The sequence below is a fragment of the Felis catus genome, chromosome A2 (genome assembly GCF_018350175.1).
Source record: "Felis catus isolate Fca126 chromosome A2, F.catus_Fca126_mat1.0, whole genome shotgun sequence".
Lineage (NCBI taxonomy): Eukaryota > Metazoa > Chordata > Mammalia > Carnivora > Felidae > Felis > Felis catus.
Window position 1 is genome coordinate 52059054 of NC_058369.1, and position 19427 is coordinate 52078480.

At 46.6% G+C, this 19427-nt stretch overlaps 1 protein-coding gene across 2 annotated transcripts in view; it reads left to right on the forward strand.

Annotated features, from left to right (window-relative positions):
* Window positions 1–1591: 1591 nt before the first annotated feature.
* Window positions 1592–19427, forward strand: part of SLC6A11 (solute carrier family 6 member 11) — a 134662-nt gene continuing 116826 nt past the window's right edge. The window contains exons 1-4 of one of the 2 annotated variants that reach the window (XM_023250020.2): window positions 1592–1925; window positions 4893–5027; window positions 5144–5284; window positions 8571–8661. In XM_023250020.2, the coding sequence (XP_023105788.1) occupies window positions 1667–1925; window positions 4893–5027; window positions 5144–5284; window positions 8571–8661 (626 nt within the window). In that variant the 5' untranslated portion in view covers window positions 1592–1666. The remainder of the gene's footprint in view (window positions 1926–4892; window positions 5028–5143; window positions 5285–8570; window positions 8662–19427) is intronic. The other variant, XM_003982487.6, reaches the window with a different exon arrangement.

Consider the following 19427-nt stretch of genomic DNA (forward strand, 5'->3'; position numbering starts at 1 on the left):
GAAGACAGGGCCAGCAGCATGTAAACTTACTCTTTCAAGAAACATGGTAGTGAGGGGGAGGGGAGGAAGGAGGCCTGAAATGGGAAGATGGAGGCAGGAAGGGTTTTCTAGGGGGTTGGAGGTGGGGAGAGACTCGAGCAGTTGTAAGCCAGAATGAAAGGAGAGGCTGAGGGCTACCAGATGGGGAGGTTCTTCCTGAGAGAGCCCCAGAAGGAGCTCCAAGGGATGGATGGAGAGCACAGTGGGTGGCATTAGTAACAGCTCATGTGGTTGGGCTTCTCCAGGGCTGTGAAATGACAGAGGTGGATCTATCTCTGTGGCTCCTTGCCCACTAATTTTCTTTCCCCTTTCTCCTTCCTCCCTTTCTCCCTCTTTTGCCCTAAGTATTTACTGAACACCTACTATGTGCTAGGTCTTGTGCTAAGCTGTGTGGCTATTATAATGAATGATACAGTGTATATCATTCTTAAACTTGAGTGGTGAGATGGATAGTAAACAAGAAGATGCACACATATGTACATTGTGTATAATAATGCTAAAAAATGCTAATGTTCATTGAGCATTTCCAACGTACTAAGTACTTTATAAGCATTTTCTCATTAAGTACAGACACACATACACAAACACACACACACACCCTAAGAAAGGCATTGTTGGTATTTCCTTTTGCAGATCAGGAAATTCAGGCACAGAGGTCAGATGACTTCACACAGCTCAGACAGGTGGAGTGTGAGATTCAACTTGTGTTTGCCTGTCATCAGACAGATGCCCTTAACTGCCACACTGTCCTGCCTCCTTGTGTTTAGAACAGTGAGCACGAGGATGAACAAGACATGAAGGTGTACCCATCCTATGGGAGCTCACAAACCTTGAAAAGTGGGAAGAAATTGAGTTCATTTACTCCCTGTTACGTTCAGGTGTGGTCTCCGGACCAGCAGCATCCACAGCACTTGGGTGCTTGTTAGAAACGCAGAAGCTCCAGCCCACCTCAACCCCCTGGATCAGGATTTGCAGGGACCTGCAGGTGCTTGGTGTGCACCTTAAAGTTGGAAATGCCTGGTCTAGAGCCCACTTCTCTTATTAGAGATGGGCAACCGAGGCCCAAGCTGTTGGAGATTACAGTGAGTGGTGGAATTTGGGGGTTTGGCGTCAGCAGCCCAACCTAGGCCTGAATGGGCGCTTCCACTCTTGCGCTGAGGCCAGTAGGAAGGAGAACAGGAAGGGCGCGCAAGGTGCTCGGCGCGCGCAAGGTGCTCGGCGCGCGCAAGGTGCTCGGCGCGCGCAAGGTGCTCGGCGCGCGCAAGGTGCTCGGCGCGCGCAAGGTGCTCGGCGCGCGCAAGGTGCTCGGCGCGCGCAAGGTGCTCGGCGCGCGCAAGGTGCTCGGCGCGCGCAAGGTGCTCGGCGCGCGCAAGGTGCTCGGCGCGCGCAAGGTGCTCGGCGCGCGCAAGGTGCTCGCGGGCTCCCGGGCCCTGCCGGGCTGAGGCGGCGTGGGCGCCCTGAGGGCCGGGCCGCCGCGCCGCGTCCCGGTCCCCGCGCTGGCCCGGCCCGGCCCCTCAGCTCCACCCCCTGCCTCCCCCCTCCCGCCCGCTCGCGCCTCCTGAAAAGCCAGCCCGCCCGGGGCGGCGGCGCAGAGCCGGGCCCGGCGCACGAGGCAGCCAGCGCGGCCATGACGGCGGAGAAGGCGCTGCCTCTGGGCAATGGGAAGGCTGCCGAGGAGGCGCGGGAGTCTGAGGCGCTGGGAGGCGGCGGCGGCTGCAGCGGGGGCGCGGCGCCCGCGCGCGACCCGCGCGACAAGCGCGACAAGGCGGTCCACGAGCGCGGCCACTGGAACAACAAGGTGGAGTTCGTGCTGAGCGTGGCTGGGGAGATCATCGGGCTGGGGAACGTGTGGCGCTTCCCTTACCTGTGCTACAAGAACGGAGGAGGTGAGGCGGCGCGCGCGCGGCGTGAGCGGGAATGAGGAGGGGAAAGCGGCCCGGTGGGGGCGGGGAGCAAGGGGGTGAGCGAGTGACCCCTCCCGCGCCTGCGTGTAGCGGGACCCTCGTGGGGAGTGCCTGCCTTGGGCCACCTGGCGCGTGAGCTCTCCCGGGGCTAGGCTCGCCTGTCCCAGGGCGCATGTGCACGTTTCTTCGCACCTGAATGTGCCGCCTGCCAGCACGCGAGGACGTGGTCGCCAGGTGTGTTCTGAGCCAGCGTCGGGTGGAGGCCCATGCTGGGAGCCCTTCCTTGCTTTTGAGACGTGCCTTAGCGTCTGGGGCAGGAGACAGCCCCTTGGAGCCTCAGCTTTCCCAACTGGAAACCAGTGTGAAGGAAAAGGACTCTGATCAGGATCCGTGTAGGCTGGGGTTCTGAGCACTTAGTGAAATGCCAGACTCAGCTTTCCCTCCATCATCTCATTTCATCCTTAAAGTCATCTCTGCAGGCAGTGGCAAACCCATTTTGCAGATGAGGATGCAAAGGGTCAGAGAAGTAACCCCATAAAGAGATAAAGTTGGGATTCTGACACCAAGGCCTTGTTTTAAACTGGGATTGGACTGACAACAGGGAGGACTTTTGGGCGAGGTGTTGATGTTCGATTGCCCGCCCCGTCTTTCATTTGCCCTTAAGGCCTTTACTAGGTCCTCTTTTCGGGCCTATCTGGCGGAAGCACTGGCACCAAGCGGTTTCTTTCACCGGTGTCAGAGACACGGACAAAGAGCAACGACACGGATTTAATGTTTAGGAGATGCTTCGAGAGTGTGAAGTGGGGGACAGGGAGAGGAAGGTGATGAGAGAGTTGTTCCTAGTGGCTTGTCCGAGTCAGTTTGGTGGAGATTCTGCAGTGAATCCTCAAATCTTTCAGCTGAAGGACTTTAGGAGCCTCCACCTGTCCTATCAGCAGGACAGATGGAAGGTGTGTGGCAAGGGACCTTGTGAAACCTTAGTGGGTGGCACAGTTTCTCCCAGGAAAAGCTTGTGTCCATGTATTCCTCCCTCTTTGCTGTGCCCCTGCCCCTCTAGCAGATTCCCAAGACCCCAGTGGAGGTGGCTCAGAAGTTGGCTGGCAGGGACCACACTGTTAGGCCGCTCGGAGTAGGACTTCCTGTTCGAGCAGCTGCAGGGAGAGCGAGAAGGGTACTGCTTGGCCCAGGCCCTTTCTTTGGAGACATTCATCCTGAAAGCCCAGGCTGCTCCAAGCCTGCTCTGCACTGGTAATGAAGTGGCCGCCGGTGTTGGTGGCTTGGCACTGGGGACAGAGGGAGTGGACTTGGAGACCCGGAACGTGCCCTGTGGCCTCAGCTGAGTTCTGCCTTTTTGCAGATTCAGCCTTTATTAGCTGCCATGTCTTCTTAGAAACCTGTGGAAACCCTGTTTAGGGTAGTCCCAGGCAAAAATCATTTTAGCATCTTTTTTTTTTTTAATACAGGAAATTGTTATACCAAAACAATGCATTCCTAAAAGGAGGAGACAGAGTAAATTGGGTTAATTACAAATTCTGCACAGATTAAAAGAAAAAAAAGTTGCAGTGAGTAAAATTTAAAAATTAGTAGGTTTTTTTTTAACTCGCCAAGAGTCCCCATTGGGCGCACAAATATCCTGATTTAATTGAGGTAGTTATCTTGAGTACTAGCTTTGCGAATACATGGGTTAGAAGTCTTTCAGAAAGTGCTGTTAGGTTCTAGAGGGTTCACAGCATATTAGCGAACCTGTTGTAGCTTCTTCTAATCACTTAGATTTATATTCAGCAAACAGACCGTCTTGTTCCTTTTACACACTTTTTGCCTTCTGCTATAGCTGGGGTATCTGATTATCCACTGCTTGCCTTTTAAAAAAAAATCTATACAATTCTATTCATAGATCCCAGCACTAGTTTAAAGGATTTCTTTCCCAATGTGAAACTAAGAAAACGAAAACAGCAACAACAACAAAACAGTATCTTGCCCCAAAAAGCTTTTCAAAGACGCTTTCAAAATTTGATGGATGTGGTCCTACTATCAGGTTTGATCAAAATTGTTGCTATTAGTTCTAAGGCTGAAGAGACTTCATTTAGCAAAAAGCAATTTCAGTTAAAGCCTTCATTTGTTAGATTAGATCGTGAGGAATAGCATGTGTTTCCAAGCTTTGTTATTAAACAGGTGAGAGGGAATGAGGGATTTGGAAAATCCTTTTCTGGTTATAGTAGCTCATGCTCACCTGAGTTATTTCATTTGTTTCAAAGAAAGGCCCAGGCAGTGGGTATTGTGTACCAGGATAGGAGCACTAAAGCTTATGGCGGTCTTTCTCAGATTGATTCAGAGTCAGCCTTCTGGGGAGATAGATACTTGTTGCAAACCCCTTATAAGTCAACTCCATAGCTGAGTCTCATGTACTGGGGCGCCATATTGCTAATAGCACATCTCCTTGAGAATGCTTTTCTTAATGAAAAGTATTTTTTTTTTTTGCAGATCACTTCCAAAGTAAATAGGAAGAAGGGGTCCCCTTCACCTAGCCTGTTGAGGTTGCTTTAGGATAAAAAAGAAGAATGTAATGTTCAGGGAGAGAATGGATTTAACCTAGAGAGTGCTAGAGAGTGAAATATATACATTATAGAATTAAGCAAAGAGAACACTTCCTTTTTACATTATCATCTTAGATGCACAACATTTCTGTGAGATAAGTGGTACGGATGTTAAATATTAAAAGCCCTATTTTACAAATGAACAAGTTGAGGCTGGGAGATGTGAGGTAGATGTGCAGAGAACACAAACCCAGGGCCATGTTTTCTGACTGTGGTCGTCAAGGTGTGAACTTGACCTCAAGCTCAGCCAACATTATGTCTTGCACGTCGTAGGTGATTATTAAAGATTTCTTGTGCTGAATTCGAAATAGTAGAGGCAATTTTAACCTCATTCCCTTACTTTGCATCCTTGTAGGGGCGTTCCTGATTCCCTATGTGGTGTTTTTTATTTGCTGTGGAATTCCTGTTTTTTTCTTGGAAACAGCTCTGGGACAGTTCACGAGTGAAGGTGGCATTACATGTTGGAGGAAAGTTTGCCCTTTGTTTGAAGGTAAGCACTGAGTTCAAGAATGAAATGGTGCCTGGGTGATGTCAGGCTGTGAAAGGCAGCTGAGACTGTTTTAACAAGGTGGTAAGAGACCCACATCACTCCCTTTGTTCTTTCAGGCATTGGCTATGCAACACAGGTGATCGAGGCCCATCTAAATGTGTACTACATCATTATCCTGGCATGGGCCATTTTCTACCTGAGCAACTGCTTCACCACCGAGCTCCCCTGGGCTACCTGTGGGCATGAGTGGAACACAGGTATGGTCCCCAGGGAGGGTCTCTCTCTGCAGGTCCTGCTGGGGGACCAGGGATTGGGGGTATGCCCTTGTCCTGGACATCAATCCTGGCCTCTTGACATGAGTCCAGATTCCACTGAAACTGGAGATCCGTTCTGCACTGGGTCTGGTTGCCCTGGCTCAGTAATTGGCATGGGTAGAAGAATGGTGATGTTCTTTCCTCGCTTTGCTGAATACAGAGACTGAGCCCTTGGTGGGCAGAGAGGGGTTCAGGCTCTAGTTCCAGCCGGGCCCCTCTGGGTGTCAGATTTTCCTCTGTAAAATGAACGAGTTAGGCTAGATCAAGGGTTGCAAACCATGGGCCTGTAGACCAGTTAGGCTTTAACTCAGTGAATTTCAAAAATGTGTTTGGTTGCCAAAATTTAAAAACCAGAAGACCTCACATGAAAATCCAGATTTCCCGCTTCTCTTGAAAAAAAAAAAATAAATAAATAAAAGATCTGGCAATAGCAGACCCACATTCTCACAGTCTTGCTTGACAGCAGCTGGGGCTGATAAGCAGTTGTCTTTGGATAAGGCATCTGTCCACAAGTTGGCCACAGTCTCCACTCAGCTCACATTGCTTATTTACTTTCCCAATCTAACCCAGGTAGAAATTTGAATGTACCACTCTCCCACTTCCTTGAATGGATAACTCTTTAGATTACTTTGGATTCTAATGTGCTGTTTGCTTTTCAGTTTGTCCATCCTATCAAGATGGTATCTTAAAATCTAGGGAAAGCAACAACATATTTATTCCCTATCTGTGATGGCTGTGCTCAGAGCAGACATCACTAATTGACTGTAGAACTCTATCCTTCTGAGCCTAGTCTTGGCCTCAGAACCCTTCTCAGCAGTGCTCCAGGCAGCCCCTGCCTTTTGACTGGAATGAACACACATGCTTTAAGCTGTTCACCATCTGTGTTATAACCTGTGGTTAGGTTGTCCCTGGAAGTGTCGTTTCATCCTGCAGGCTGAAGTATGGTAAGATTGGGTGGGATGTTGGTTATCAGCATAAGGAACAGGGAGTAGGGAGTAGTAGGTCTAGAAAGTGCTGTGATGTCACTTCCAGTGCTGTGATGACTGCCCTGCTCCCACTGTTGGATTGTGTGGAGGTCTCACTATCTCTCTTTAGGGCACTGGTTCCTAACCTTTCTTTGGCTGGGGACTTCATAGAGATGTTTATCAAATTAAAATTCAAGGATATATTCTTGGAGGCCTGCAAGTCCTCCATGATAATTTAACTGTGTGTGTTTATTTTGAGGGCACTCTAAAAATACGCACATGTTCTAGATTATCTGCACAACCACCTTCCACCGAGGACAGTCAGGAGACTTCAGTGCCCAGTGTTGTGCGTGTTTACAGTTTAAGATGGGTTCTTGATAAGTAGGATGATGGTGGCCAATGGAGGAGAGCACAGAGATTTAATTTGTAAATGGTGCTTTGGTATTCATCAAAGCCCAGTTAGGAATGCCACAACCTGTAAGAATGAAGATGTTGCGCAAGTGTGACGAGAGGAAAATGATAGTAGAATTGCTTCTCAAGTAGCCAGTGGAAGAATAGGCAAGCTGAACTCCACAGACCCTGCCTCCTCCCTTTGGCTCCACTCTCCTGTCAGGAAATCCATTTAATGTCACAAAATGGTATTGTCCTACACATACATTTTATGCTATCAGTTTGAATTGTGTTCCGTAGTTGGTATTTAATGTATAAATTTAATTCTGGTTTTATAGTCGTATGAGTACTATAATCACAAGGACTTTATAACTCATTTATTTGTACACAGATGTCATTTTAATAAAAATACCTTGTCAATGTTGGATGTCTGAGAAATTTGTTTACTCTAGGGAGAAAAAAAAGAGACGCACTGTTTTAGAGACTGATCAAAAACTAAGGGCTCCCTTCCCTGGAAAAAAAGCATGAGGGTTCCTATAATCTCAGGTTTTCAGACTCCTTTCAGGATGTCGTGGCCCCCACAGACCCCCCCCCCCCGCCCCGGCTTTCAGAATATGGTTAGTCCTTGCCAGGAGGAGCAGGAAGAAGGCAGACGATTGGGGGACTTTTCCCCAGCAGACGGCAGACCTTTCTCCTACTGGTTTGCAGCCCCCTTTCTCTCCTAGCATGTGAACACTTGTGTAAAAACGTCATGTGTGAGAGGTGCTTCCTGCTCCAGAGGCTACAGATGTAGTTGGAGGGTTTGTACCCATGCGAGGAGAGAGCAGTGCCGGAGCGAAGCAGACCACTGACTCCGTGCTGGGTGCAGGGGCTCCAGAGTGAACAGTGCAGCTGCCCTCAGGGAGTTCACTGTCTGGCGCAGAGCTCTGTAAACAGGGGTGCTGTAAAGAGGTGCAGGTCCTGTGGTGGGAAACAGACCTGGGTGATAATCACGAGATGGGGCACTGGCTGGAGTGGACTCCCAGTTCTGTCCCTAACTGACTTTATAGAGGAGGGAGTGGGTAGGGATATGGGTCCCTTGACTGTTCCTGAACCTTAGATTCTCCTCTTCAAAATTAAAGGGAGTTGGAGAAGGTGGTTCCTTGGAGGGTCTTTACATTCTGCTTTTCTTAGAATTCAGGGGAGGGAGATAGATGAAGTCTCCCTGGAGGAGGGGGTCAATCTGGGCCTTTAAGATCGAACAGTTGGATATTTTTACTGGAAATTCAACTCCCCCTTGGTCATCAAGTTTCATGAAATGAGACATTCAATAAATCCTTTCTTGGATTGACCAATCAAGTGAGGGAATGAGGAAGAAAGCAGAAATTCTTTACACCTACAGGCTCACGCCATTTCATCCAGTTCCCACATCTTTATGAGGCAGTTGCGATATTAGTGTCTTCCTACGTGAAGGAAAACGGAGTCTCAAATGCATTATCGTCGTAGGGACACTGTGACCGACTCACTCTTTCAGACCCTCCACCCCTGCTGGGGCCACTGGGCAGGACAGATAAATGCCATGGAGAGGGCTTCTGTAGGGAAGTGGAAAAAAGGAAAGGAAATTCGGAACCGTGCAGGAGGAGAGTTTGATAGGGCATTTGGAGTGGAAGTGAGAGAAGGTGTCGTGCCCCCAAACCTTTCCCTCCTGTTCTAATCAGACCAGACCTCTCATTTAAACTGTAAGTGATCGATTTTCCTCCTCGGTGTTCTCTGAGGCATGTTTGCTTAGAGCGGCTAGTTAAAACCACCTGGTTGCACCATCAGCTTTGAATGTTTCCCAAGGTCCAGCCCTTGCAGAGGTTAATCTTCTCTTTCTTGTCTTGTTTCCACTGTAGAGAATTGTGTGGAGTTCCAGAAACTGAACGTGAGCAACCACAGTCATGTGTCCCTGCAGAACGCCACCTCTCCCGTCATGGAGTTTTGGGAGTAAGTGGAAAGTGACTCGTGTCCCTTGGCCTGTGGGGCCTCTGTCCTGGTTCTGCTGAGTTAACATTGCCCCCACCCTTGGAAAAAGTCTGACCCTTTCTTCCTCTGGCTTTGCACTTCCTGGTTTCTGGGGACGTTTGACTGCTTTGGAAGCCAGTGCGGAGATTTTACACGTTTCCTAAAGGAGCAGCTGAGAGGAATGTTTTCTTGTTCTTTGATGGCATGTCAGCATGCCTGGTTGCTTATTAGGGCAGGAAATGCTTGCTAAAAATGATAGTTTAAAGAAAAAGGGTTTTTAACAAAAGAGGAGACATAGCATGTTTGCTATAAGCTAAGTCAGAAGTGTATTTAGCCTGGAAAGCAGAAGTCTCCAGGGCAGAGAGGGCAGGTTAGCTTTCCTTCAGTACCTGAAGTGTCATGTGCAAAGGAAGCAGGTGAACTTGAATGGATAAAGGTTCTAAAGAGGCAAGTTTAAATGTGCTTAAGGGAGAGGTTAGTTTCATAGCACGGTCTGCAAGTACTTCTGAAGGTTGTGATCACCCAACCCTGAAAGTGTTTACCTGGTGGAGGGTCACTAAGCATTGTTGGGGAGGTGTCTGAATCCACTGACATTACAGGCAGTAATTACGTGAATGGGCATTTACCCAGAGGTGGGCATTCTTCCTTAACATCCCAAAGGGGTCTGTGACCTGGCAGTTATAGGGCTGCCACGTATGGTTATAGAAGTCGTGCACTGCACAACCCTAGGGGGCCTCATTCATATTGTGAAATGTGTGCTCCAGAATTGTACAGTGCCAACCTGCATAACAGTACACAGCAGCCCTGACTTGGGGTCTTCTGAAGTAGAAGGATCACCTTGTTTTGAGTATTGAAGAGATGTTTCCTCTGTGGGTCAGAGGTTGGGCTAAATGTTTTCTGAGACTATTCAATCTGAAAAAAGTATGGCTTTGTTCAAGAACATTGCCTACCCTAATGCTGATTATAAGTAGGGTAGAGGGGCAGTGGTTTTATGAGTCATTTGAATTCTCTTCCCAGATACCATTCATCTCCTTGCCTCTCTAGAGGTCATGATGCTGAATTTAGACTTATTCTCATGTTTATAGTTGGTGTGTGTGTGTCATACATATATATACACATTCTATATTAATATGTAATTATAAACTTTAATAAGCTTTTATTATAAAAATTATAAAGCTTCATATAAAATTATAAAAATTTATAAGCTTTATATAAAATTATATATAAACTATTTATATGTTAGTTATATATATGCTATATATACATCTCCCAAATAGTACCTAGATCTTTGTGGCATACTTAAAAGTTTTTTATTGATGGTATCCATTACTTTTCTTACAACTTTGTTCTTTGCTCAGTTTTGGTTTTGAGATGTTCCCCTGTTGATACATGCAGCTTTGGTTCATTTATTTTTTCCTGCTGTATAGTATTTCAATGTATAAAAAGACTACATTGTATTTAGCCAGCTCCTCTTGATGGGCATTTAGACTTTCTCTAGTTTCCCAGTGTTACTAAGAACACTGAATAAATGTCTTGCCCATGCTTCCCTGTGTGCGTGAAGGAAGGTTTCCTGGCCTGTACCTAAGAGTGGGATTGCTAATGGTAGTGTGCATGTTTATTATCGGTTTTATCAGATAACGTCCAATTGCTTTCTGAAAGGATTGTTCTAATTTACTTTCCAAACAGTAGTGTATGAGAATTCTGCTGTTCCATATTCTAGACAGCATTTGGTCTGGTTAATTTTTAAGTTTTGCATCCGACTGTTCTAAATTTGCATTCCTCTAATGACTTGCGAGGTTGAGCACATTTCATGTGTTTTTCCCTATTTGGGTTCCTCATCTGTGAACTTCCCGTTCGTATTCTTTTCTCTTTGGATTGTGTGTCTTTCCTCATGGGTAGGAATTCTTGACACATTCTAGATATTAGTATCTTGACACATTCTAGATATAAATATGCTGCAAATTGCCTTCCCTAGTGTGTGGCTTTTCTTATTTATTTATGGCATTTGGAGTTTTAACTTTATTGAAGTCAAATTTGCCAGTCTGTTCTTTTTGGTTTGCACAGTTGGTATCTTATTTAAGATGTATTTCCCTACCCAAAGTTGGGGGAAAAAATCTTTTATATGTTCTTCTAAAAGTTTTAAAGTTTTGGGGTGCCTGGGTAGCTCACTCGGTTAAGCATCCGACTTCAGCTCAGGTCATGATGTCGCAGTCCGTGAGTTTGAACCCTGCATCAGGCTCTGTGCTGACAGCTCAATGCCTGGAGCCTGCTTCAGATTCTGTGTCTCCCTCTCTCTGCCCCTCCCCCGCTCACTCTGTCTCTTAAAAATGAATAAATGTTAAAAATTTTAAAGTTTTAAAGTTTTGTGTTTTCATATTTAAGAATATAATCTACTTGGAATTTTATTTTTGTACATGGCATGATGTAGGAGTTCAGGGCTGTTGTTTTTTAATACAAATTATCAAATTTTCCAGCCATATTTACTGAGTTATTCATCTTTTTCCTATGATTTATAATGCTATCTTCCATACATAGTTATCTTAAAAATACAGGTCTGCTTTGGGGCTCTTGTTCTGTTCCATTTGTCTCTCTAGCTAATTGTGTGTTAATACTACACCCACATTTTTATTGTAAGCCTGGAGCTGGTAAGACATGTGGGGACTTGTCTTTGTTCTTTTCCAAAATTGCCTACCAAATGAATTTTAGACCCAGTTTGTCAGGTTAAACAACAATAAAGAACAAAATAACTTCGTGGGGATTTTGGTAGGAAGTATATTGAATGATTAGGTTAATTAGAAGAAAATTGATATCTTTGTGTTTGAGCCTCTCTGTCCATGAACATGGTATAGCCCTCCATTTATTTAGGTTTTTTTTTTAATTCCTGATACAATAGTGTTACTTAAATGTCTACAAAGTAGTGGCATTAGAATACCTGATTAGAAATTCAGGTTCTCCATTCCTCCCCAGACCTACTGAGTCATAGTGTCAAATACAGCATACATAAGACATGTGCTAGAGAGAGGATTACTGTGGTAGGTGGACTGGTGTGGCCTTTCCCAGCCCCATTGGGCTATGATTTCCCAGAGGCATATTACAGAGACTTATTTGTGACCTGCATATTTTGAGGGTCTGTAAAACAGGGTCTCTTCGTTCCCTTAGAGAATCGATCCTGAAACCCCACAATGGAGAAGATCTCTGTGTAACTTACATTGTTTCTCACCATTTATTTCCTTTGTGTCATATATAGAAAACCTCAAATCATTTTTTTGTGTGTGAAATGTGTTTGTTTATTGTCTGTATTCACCAAAAGGTAGTCCTGAAGGAACACCTTGTCTGGCTTTACTTACTACTGCTGGTCTGTGGAAGGTCCCCAAGGAATATTTACAGAATGCATAGATGCATGCGAGGAAGACAGGCAGGCAATATTTTCTTGGAAATACTACACGAAAATTCAGAGTGGGTTCTGGCAAGAATTCATCCTGTCACTAAGGTCCCTGGCCAACAGCATCGATTGCTTCCTGGATCCCTTTGCACTATCCATATCATCAACTTATTTGGACACAAAGTGGTGGGAGGAGACAGCTAATCTGCATCCTCGTGTGTAACTGAACCTTGTGGCCTACCGCGTGGCCATTCTAGATGAAAGTCCATGGGAGAATGAACCCATGGTTCTAGTTTTCTGTTAGATTGCATCTGTATCATCTGTGCAGTGTTGAATTCTACATCCTAAAAGTACTCAGATACCTGTGTGACAATCACCTTTTCATAACATGCTTTTGTCAGACAGTTCTTTTATGTATGTATGTATGTATTTATTTTTAATTTTTTAAATGTTTATTTTTGAGAGAGATAGCATGAGCAGGGGAGGGGCAGAGAGAGAGGGAGACACAGAATTGGAAGCAGGATCCAACCTCTGAGCTGTTAGCACAGAGCCTGATGCGAGGCTTGAACTCACGAGCTGTGAGATCATGATCTGAGCCGAAATCGGACGCATAACCAACTGAGCCACCCAGGCGCCCCTGTCAGGTGGTTCTAATTCATCTCTTCCCAGAGATGAACTTGGAAAGGAGACTCTGTGAGATGTTCATAACATCCTATGAAAAGCCACTGGGGCCACATGCATTTGAGACGTGTTGAAAACTGTGCCCTTTGGCAAGAACATCTGTTGTCTTTGACTGACTCAAATTGCCAAACGTATTTTCCTGTGGAATCATTTGGAGTCGTTCCTTTCTACCCCCACCCTACCCCCACTCCCTGAATGCTAGCCATCCATGCAGCACAATTTGACACATACTTTGCTGGGAGGGAGTTCTTCCTTAAATTCAGCTGACAGTTGACTTCTGGGGCTTTGGATGGAGCATGTCTAATTCCTTGCCAGTGTGACAGCTCTTCAAGTATTGTATCAAGTTTCCTCAGAAGCCTTTCTTCTTTGGTTCTTTGTCCTGTTTCCCTGTGTGGCTGGCTCACGGGTGCCCCACCTCAGGGTGCTCCTGGTACCTTTCCTTACTGCCTCTGACCTCATTCAGGCCCACACACTGCTTGGTCCAAATAGACTGCCTTGGCTGCCTGCTCATTCACTCATTCCATAAATGTGTGAGTTCCTGGTATTCATAGGAAGGACACTGCACGTTTGGAGGAGGCAGAAATGTGGGATGTAACTCTAGCCCTCTAGAAGCAGAGGTGAGACAAGCCCCTAAATGGCCATAAAATCAGGTACAAGGTGTTACTTCCCTGCACATGACTGGCCATAGCTTCACTTTGACCTTGGGCACCTGGCCCAACCCACCCCCTGTCTTACAGGTTCATTTCCCTTTTCAGGGTACAAGTTATTGGCTTAGCCAGTGAGAAAAGGTTGGGCCCTGGGTCAGTCTTGGACTGTGGCTCAAGCAAGGGGCCTATGGGGCAGGGGCAATTTGTCTTTCTCATGTCAGATTTCAAAATTAGGCCGTTCTGGTTTTCTTAGTAACTCATTATGCTTCTGGCATCTGAGCATTTATCTAAATATGTTTGCAGTCCTAAATTTTAAGCCTGTGTCCTCTGCTGGGATTGAGTGCTGCCAAGAGTGTAACCACCGTCGTGGCATCAGGTGGGCTTTGGTCTGTCTTCACATCAGGACTTGGATTCCATTAGTCCACGTGTCTCCAGCAAGTCCATATTTGCTGTGTGTACAATTAAAATCGCTTTTGCGTGGTGTCCTTTCAACTAGCATTTGTTGAGCACATACTGTGTGCTGGGCCTGAATTAAGCTCTAAGGGTTTTCAGTTCTGTATCTTTGTTCAGAAGGATGTGGTCTTATCTTTCTGGTGTATCTTCACCGGACAAGGTTTTAAAATTTCATTATTTCTAAATCATGTGGCCACTTGATTTTCTCTGGACACAAAATTTGGGAGGCAGGGGAGCTGGAGTGAAGCCCTGATTCCTGTGGACCCAGGGCCCAGCCCTGCCTCCCTCTTAGACTCCTTCCCCTCCACCATCGCCCTCCTCCACCTGGCTTTCCTTCTGTCCTTTGTACGTACTTGACCCATGCTCAGTCACAGGTCTTTGTTCCTTTGTTTGGAAGATTCCTCACCAGATCCTTATGTGTCTGGCTCCTTCTTACCATGAAATCTTCATACAGATGTCATTTGGGAAGCCCTCTCTGACCATCCCAGCTATATCAGCACTCAGCCCCTCTCAACCCCATAGCTCTGTTTTATTGTCTACGTAGCCCTTACTGAAATCCCCGCATCTTTGCTTATTTTCTCCCTCACTCCATTAGAATGTAAGCCCCATGCCAGGAAGGGCTGCCCTCGTTTGTTCCCTGTTCTGCCAGCACATTCTAGGTGCTTAACAAATATTAGTTGAGATGGGTAAGTGGAAGGGTGAATAAATGAACAGATGTTTCTTTAAAAAAAAATTGTTTTGGGGGGGGCGCCTGGGTGGCGCAGTCGGTTAAGCGTCCGACTTCAGCCAGGTCACGATCTCGCGGTCCAGGAGTTCGAGCCCCGCGTCAGGCTCTGGCCTGATGGCTCAGAGCCTGGAGCCTGTTTCCGATTCTGTGTCTCCCTCTCTCTCTGCCCCTCCCCCGTTCAAGCTCTGTCTCTCTCTGTCCCAAAAATAAATAAACGTTGAAAAAAAAATTAAAAAAAAATTTTTTTTTAACATTTATTGAGAGACAGAGACAGAGCATGAGCGGAGGATGGGTCAGGAAGAGAGGGAGATACAGAATCCCAAGCAGGTTCCAGGCTCTGAGCTGTCAGCACAGAGCCCGATGCGGGGCTCGAATTCACAAACCGCGAGATCAAGACCTGAGCGCAAGTCGGACACTTTACCGACTGAGCCACCCAGGCGCCCCTGAACAGATGTTTCTTAACTCAAAGTTCATTGTCCTCATTTGTAAATTGGAAATGATCATGATAACACTCACCTGCAGGGCTGAGATGAGGATTGAATGGGTCCTCCCCTGTCTTGAGCCCGGTATAGTTTAGACCCTTTGGAAAGGACTGAGTGCAGAAAGAGAATGTTTGTGATTGACTTTCCTATTTGTGAGTTGGAAATTAGTCACATTCCCTGCTTTGCCAGCCTCTCTGGATTTCTGTTGAGGATTAAAGGGGAGAACACATACTAACTTTGATGGGGTGTAAGTGGGGTGCCCAAGTTAGCTCCTGGTACTGAGGCTTGGTGCCCCACTTCACCCCTGCCTCTACAGGTGTGGATTCATGGCTGATCCTCATGCAGCATCAGCCTGTGTGTCTGAAGCAGCCATAGTGCCTCCTACTGCAGGTTCAGAAATGCCCCCCGACCCTTCCCTAAGTCAGAACCCAGCACTGCATGGCACCATCTACTCCTGCTAGTTTGGAGTACTCCACTCCCAGTGTATTACCTCCTTGACGTGCACAGTGTAGACTTGAGCGGCAAGTTCTAGAATCCAGTTTAAGTCATCACTTCCTCTACCAGCCCAGTGTGTGACCCCGGGCAACTTACCCTCCTAAACCTCCATCTGCTTCTCTGAAGATGGGAGGGTCATAGGACCTAACTCTCAGGGTTTTCAGGAGTGTTAGAAGAGATGAGGCCTGTATGCTTTCCGGGTGGCAAGTGTTCAATATGTGGTAGCTAATTTTTACAAGGTAGATGTCATCCACATCTTTGAAAGTCTGCGTGGATTCTTTTAAACATTCTTAGAGAAGTCTCATCAGCCAGGTCTGTATGCCCCTCATGGTGGACCTGGAGAACTCTCAGTGCATTTTCTTCACCTGGTTGTTCTTTTGACATTTTCTGAAAACCTAGGTGTTGGACACCTTATCAGTAGTCAGAAACATGAGGGGGTGGTGCTATCTGTCCCCAAAGAAGCACACAGCTTGGTGGGGGAAGCTGGAAAGTAAAGATGTGATAAAAGATTTTTTGAAATACAAAGCAACGGATATGTGTGGGATGGTTGCATTGGGCCAAGATGAGGAAGTCTGGGCTTTGGGGAGAGCTTCATGGAGTTGATGAGGCTTAGCTGTGTTTTGAAGGGTGAATAGAAGTTTATGTGTTTGCCAGCGGAGTGATTGAATAGCATGCCAGGTGGAGAAATAGCGTAAGCAAGAACCGAAGCAAGACCTGAAGCTAAATGTTGAGGCTTGTAGACTTTACCTGCCATACTACTGCATGTGGAGCCCGGGGAATGGTGGGGGCTTTGCTGAGGAAGTAGGCAGGAGCCAGAGCATCTGGTCAGTCACAAGTCTTTACTGAGTACCTACTATATGTCAGATAGCATTGTAGGTTCTGGGATACGGTATAAACAGAACAACATACTCTCCTGGTGGAGCTGGCTTTGCAGACAATCAAATACGCAGAAAGTATTAGGTTAAGTCAGGATCGTTTTGCTGAAGAAAAAGCAGGCAGGGAACAAGAGTGTCACAGGACCAAGGAGGGCCTCTTTAAGGAGGTGACATTTGAGCAGGTACCTGAGAGAAGTGAGGGAGGCAGCCATGTGGATGTGGGGGATGAGGCCTCAGGCCGAAGGAGTAGCGGGGGCTGTGACCCTACAGCGGGAGAATGTTTGAGGTGTTGGGGGAAGAGCCGGCAGCCGGCAAGGCTGGAGCCGAGTGTGAAGGACCTTGGTGCCTTTCCAAAGGGTTTGAAATCATCCCATGGGCTGCCTCCAAAGGCCCCATCCATGGAATAATAGGAGTAAGACAGATCACCCATGCTGCCAGGTGGACACAGGAGGCAGGGCTGGGGGGACGCTTTCCTGGTCCAAGTGCATGAAATTGAGTTTTCTGCCTGAGAGAGGGCATGTGGGTGGGAAGGGATGGGCAGAAACAGTGTTGTGAGGATGATGGTAGTTCTGCTTGGCCAATCTGTGCCCTGAGAAAGTAAGAACATGTCCCTATGATCTGTTAATGCCTCCCAGCTACCCGCTGGCACGCATCCGTGGTGGGCTTTTCCTCATGGGGGCAGGGGGGAGGCTCCAAATTGGCCTGGACTCTCTCACAGCTTTTACACGGCAGTGGAAGCCAACTTAGCAATAACTCTCAGTGCTTGGGCAGTGTGTCAGCTTTGTCCCCAAAATTCCACTTCTGGAACTTTATCCTACTTGGGTGACCATTCTAGTTATGAACAGCATGCCAGTGGCAACATCGTTTGTCATCGTTGGAAAAAAAAAAAGGGACGCATGTAAAACGTGATACTGATTAGATGCATTGTGGTATCGTCGCAAGAACTGCTAACAAGGAATGAACAGAAAATGTGTTGATATGGAAAAAAATCTCTAAGGTCAAATTAAGTGGAAAAGGCACAGTGCAGAAAGTTGTATATAATACCATAATTGTAAAAATATATGTACAACATGCCTTGTTTTCGTAGAATATTTCTGGAACCTTACACAGGAAGCTGTTAAACGTGGTGACCCGAGAGTGGGATGGGGACACACAGGCGTGGAGAAAGAGAGTTTTGTTTGCTTTTTATTTTTTTGTACTATTTGAGTTAAAAAATTAAAACCAGGAACATGATTATTTCATAATTACAAAAAATAGGAGCTGAGAGTTTACAGAATACTTTGTCATTTATTATAATGATCCCTCCTGAGTGACAAATCTTAATCACAGCCCTGGTAGTGACTTACTAGTCATTATTTATTTATCGTATAAACCGTCTTTCTTAACATTATCTCATTTAATTTTTATATCAGCCCCATGAGATAGGCAGATGAAAAACAATTCTGTTTTCCCGTTGAACAAACATAATCTTGGAGAAGCTGAGGGATTGCCCAGCTCATACACCAGAACTCAAAACTCCTGGCTCTAGCTGTCCCCAGGGCAGCCCTGGTTTCTCCAGAAGGCGCTGCTCTCCAGTGGGGTTGGGAGGGGCTGCCTCCCCCTACAGATGTTTCCTGTGAACCAGAGGAATTCACCTCCTTCTCTGCTCAATCCTCACCACCAGGGAGGCTCCTGGGGGACTGAGTTAAGGAGAACAGGGAGGAGATCACCAGCTCCCTTGCAAGGGAGCAGGCCTGGGCCGCCCTTCCTAGCTCTCAGGAGATGCACCAAAGCAAACCCAAACTGGCACTTTGTGTCCTTTTCCTTCTAATTATTTAATATTTAACTGGTTGCAGAAGTAGTGAATGTTGTAAGTGATTCAAACACAACAGCTACATAAATGAGATACATCTGTGCATCAGATATACATAATTTATAAATATGTGTTTTAGTCCGTTTGGGCTGCTATAACAAACATACCACAGATTGGGTGGCTTCTACAACAATTTATTTCTCACAGTTCTGGAGACTGGAGGTCTAAGAGCAAGGTGCCGGTAGATCTGGTGTGTCGTGAAAGCTCATTCCTGGTTCATAGGTGGCCATCTTCTCGCTGTGCCTTCACGTGGTGGAAGGGGCAAGAGAACTCTCTGGCCACTCGTCCCGTTAGGAGGGCTCTACCCTCATGACCTAATCACCTCCCAAAGGCCCTACCTCCTAATACCATCACCCTGGGGGTTAGGGTTTAACATATAATTTGGGGCGACACAAACTTTGAGGCTGTTGTTAACAATTCAGAATCTCTTCCTGTCAGTATTTCCCTATGCATTTAGCTCCATTCTTCTTACCTTTCTTTTTGCTCTGTGTGTTGAAGAAAAGAAATTCCCAGGTTCAGAAATTTAATTCTGTAAAGGTCAGCTCCCTTTTACAGAAGTGGGTTCTCCAGTGGACACTCGATTTCCTTATTGGAAAAGTAGTCCATGTTTTTTTGCAGAAGATGTAGGAAGCATGTTTAAGTAAATAAAGGAAAAAAACAACACACACGATAGCATTCCAATGTCCACACTGCTGAAGCTGAGAGGGGTTACGTGTCAAAGCCCACTGTTGTGGCTCCCTTGTTTCCTCTAGATCTAGCCTGGTAACCACCCTCGAAGTCAGACCCAGGCCCCTGCTTTCAAGAAGTAGCATGCAGCACCTGTTCCCCACTGACAGTGATAGAGCCCCAAGGTGACGCTCCTGCTCCGCCAGCGGTAAGCTATCTGCCCTCAGTTGTCAGCACTGGGGTGCCCGCTCACCCAGAGCCCCTGCCCCCAAAAGGAGCGGTTAATCCTTCTTCTGCTGATGCAGTCTGAATACACCACTGAGCTGAGAGTAGAAGCACTGCTTGTTCGCAGAATTACTGAAATGCTCTTTAAAAGAATGGTGATGCGGTATGGGGATGCAGAGACCTGGGCTTTGGGACCCCAGGACAAGAATTTGAACCCTGTGGCTTCCACTTATGAGCTGTGTGTTGGTTACTCACACCTCCCG